The 917-nt window shown below is 47.8% G+C and overlaps 1 protein-coding gene across 1 annotated transcript in view; it reads right to left on the bottom strand.

Annotated features, from left to right (window-relative positions):
- Positions 1 to 917, bottom strand: part of cdc42bpb (CDC42 binding protein kinase beta (DMPK-like)) — a 97927-nt gene that overhangs the window by 4089 nt on the left and 92921 nt on the right. The window contains exon 35 of the mRNA XM_016245370.1: positions 393 to 814. Coding sequence (XP_016100856.1) covers positions 393 to 814 — 422 coding nt within the window. The remainder of the gene's footprint in view (positions 1 to 392; positions 815 to 917) is intronic.

Raw genomic sequence — 917 nt, 5'->3', positions numbered from 1 at the left:
CACCCTCATGTTGTTCCAAACCTGTATGAGTTTCTTTCTTCTGTTTAACACAACAGACAATATTTTGAAGAATGTAAGTAACCAAACAATTGCTGTCCCCATTGACTTCCATAGTTTTTTGTTTCTACTAAGGAAGACAATGGCTACGGCTAAATGATGACACAATTATTATTTTGGAGTGAACTCTCCTAAAATCGTTAATTAAAATGTCTTCACCCCAAAAAAACAAAACAAAAAGTCACTTCACTCAAGCATGAACAAAGAGTTCAGCAGGACAGGGATGGTATAACACAGGGAGGAAAGGAAGTCGAGGGCCTGGAGGGTGTGGTGGGGGAGGGATGGGGAATGGGGAGGAAGAGGAAGCGGGGTGGGGAGGGGTGTTGCTAGCCTACCCTTCCCAGGGAGGATGTGGAAGGAGAGGAGGAGGAAGAGGAGAACTGAAGTAGGCTCTGCTGGGAAGAAGGCTCTTTCTGCAGATAGAGCCCGGCAGAGACGGGACTCATGTGATAGACGTGCTCAAAGTTGGTCGGAGGGGAGATCAGGGCATGGTGGCGAGAGGATGAGGGGGAGGGAGTCTCGCTCTGCTGCTGCCACGGCAACCAGAGGACAGAGCGAATCCACGACCAGAGCGAAAACAGAAGGAGCGACGTGAAGAGGAAAAAGAGACAGAGAAAAGGGTGTGAGGGTGGAAGAGTGGAGCTGGCTGGCTTTGAAGAAGAAGAAACATGCAGAGAGAGGGGAAAGACTTGGCGCTGTGCAGTAAAATGAAAGAAAAGGATGTTAGGATGAGTAATAAAGCCATGGGAGTCAATCAGTTACTGGAGTGTCCAAACAACACTTCTATAAACCGCCACAAACCCAGCTGTGCAAAACTGCACCGTAGAAGCGCATTCAAGACACAAACTGATTTTAATATC

Source organism: Sinocyclocheilus grahami, unplaced genomic scaffold (genome assembly GCF_001515645.1).
Source record: "Sinocyclocheilus grahami isolate Dianchi unplaced genomic scaffold, SAMN03320097.WGS_v1.1 scaffold754.1, whole genome shotgun sequence".
Classification (NCBI taxonomy): domain Eukaryota; kingdom Metazoa; phylum Chordata; class Actinopteri; order Cypriniformes; family Cyprinidae; genus Sinocyclocheilus; species Sinocyclocheilus grahami.
This window is presented reverse-complemented; position numbering and strand designations above follow the sequence as displayed.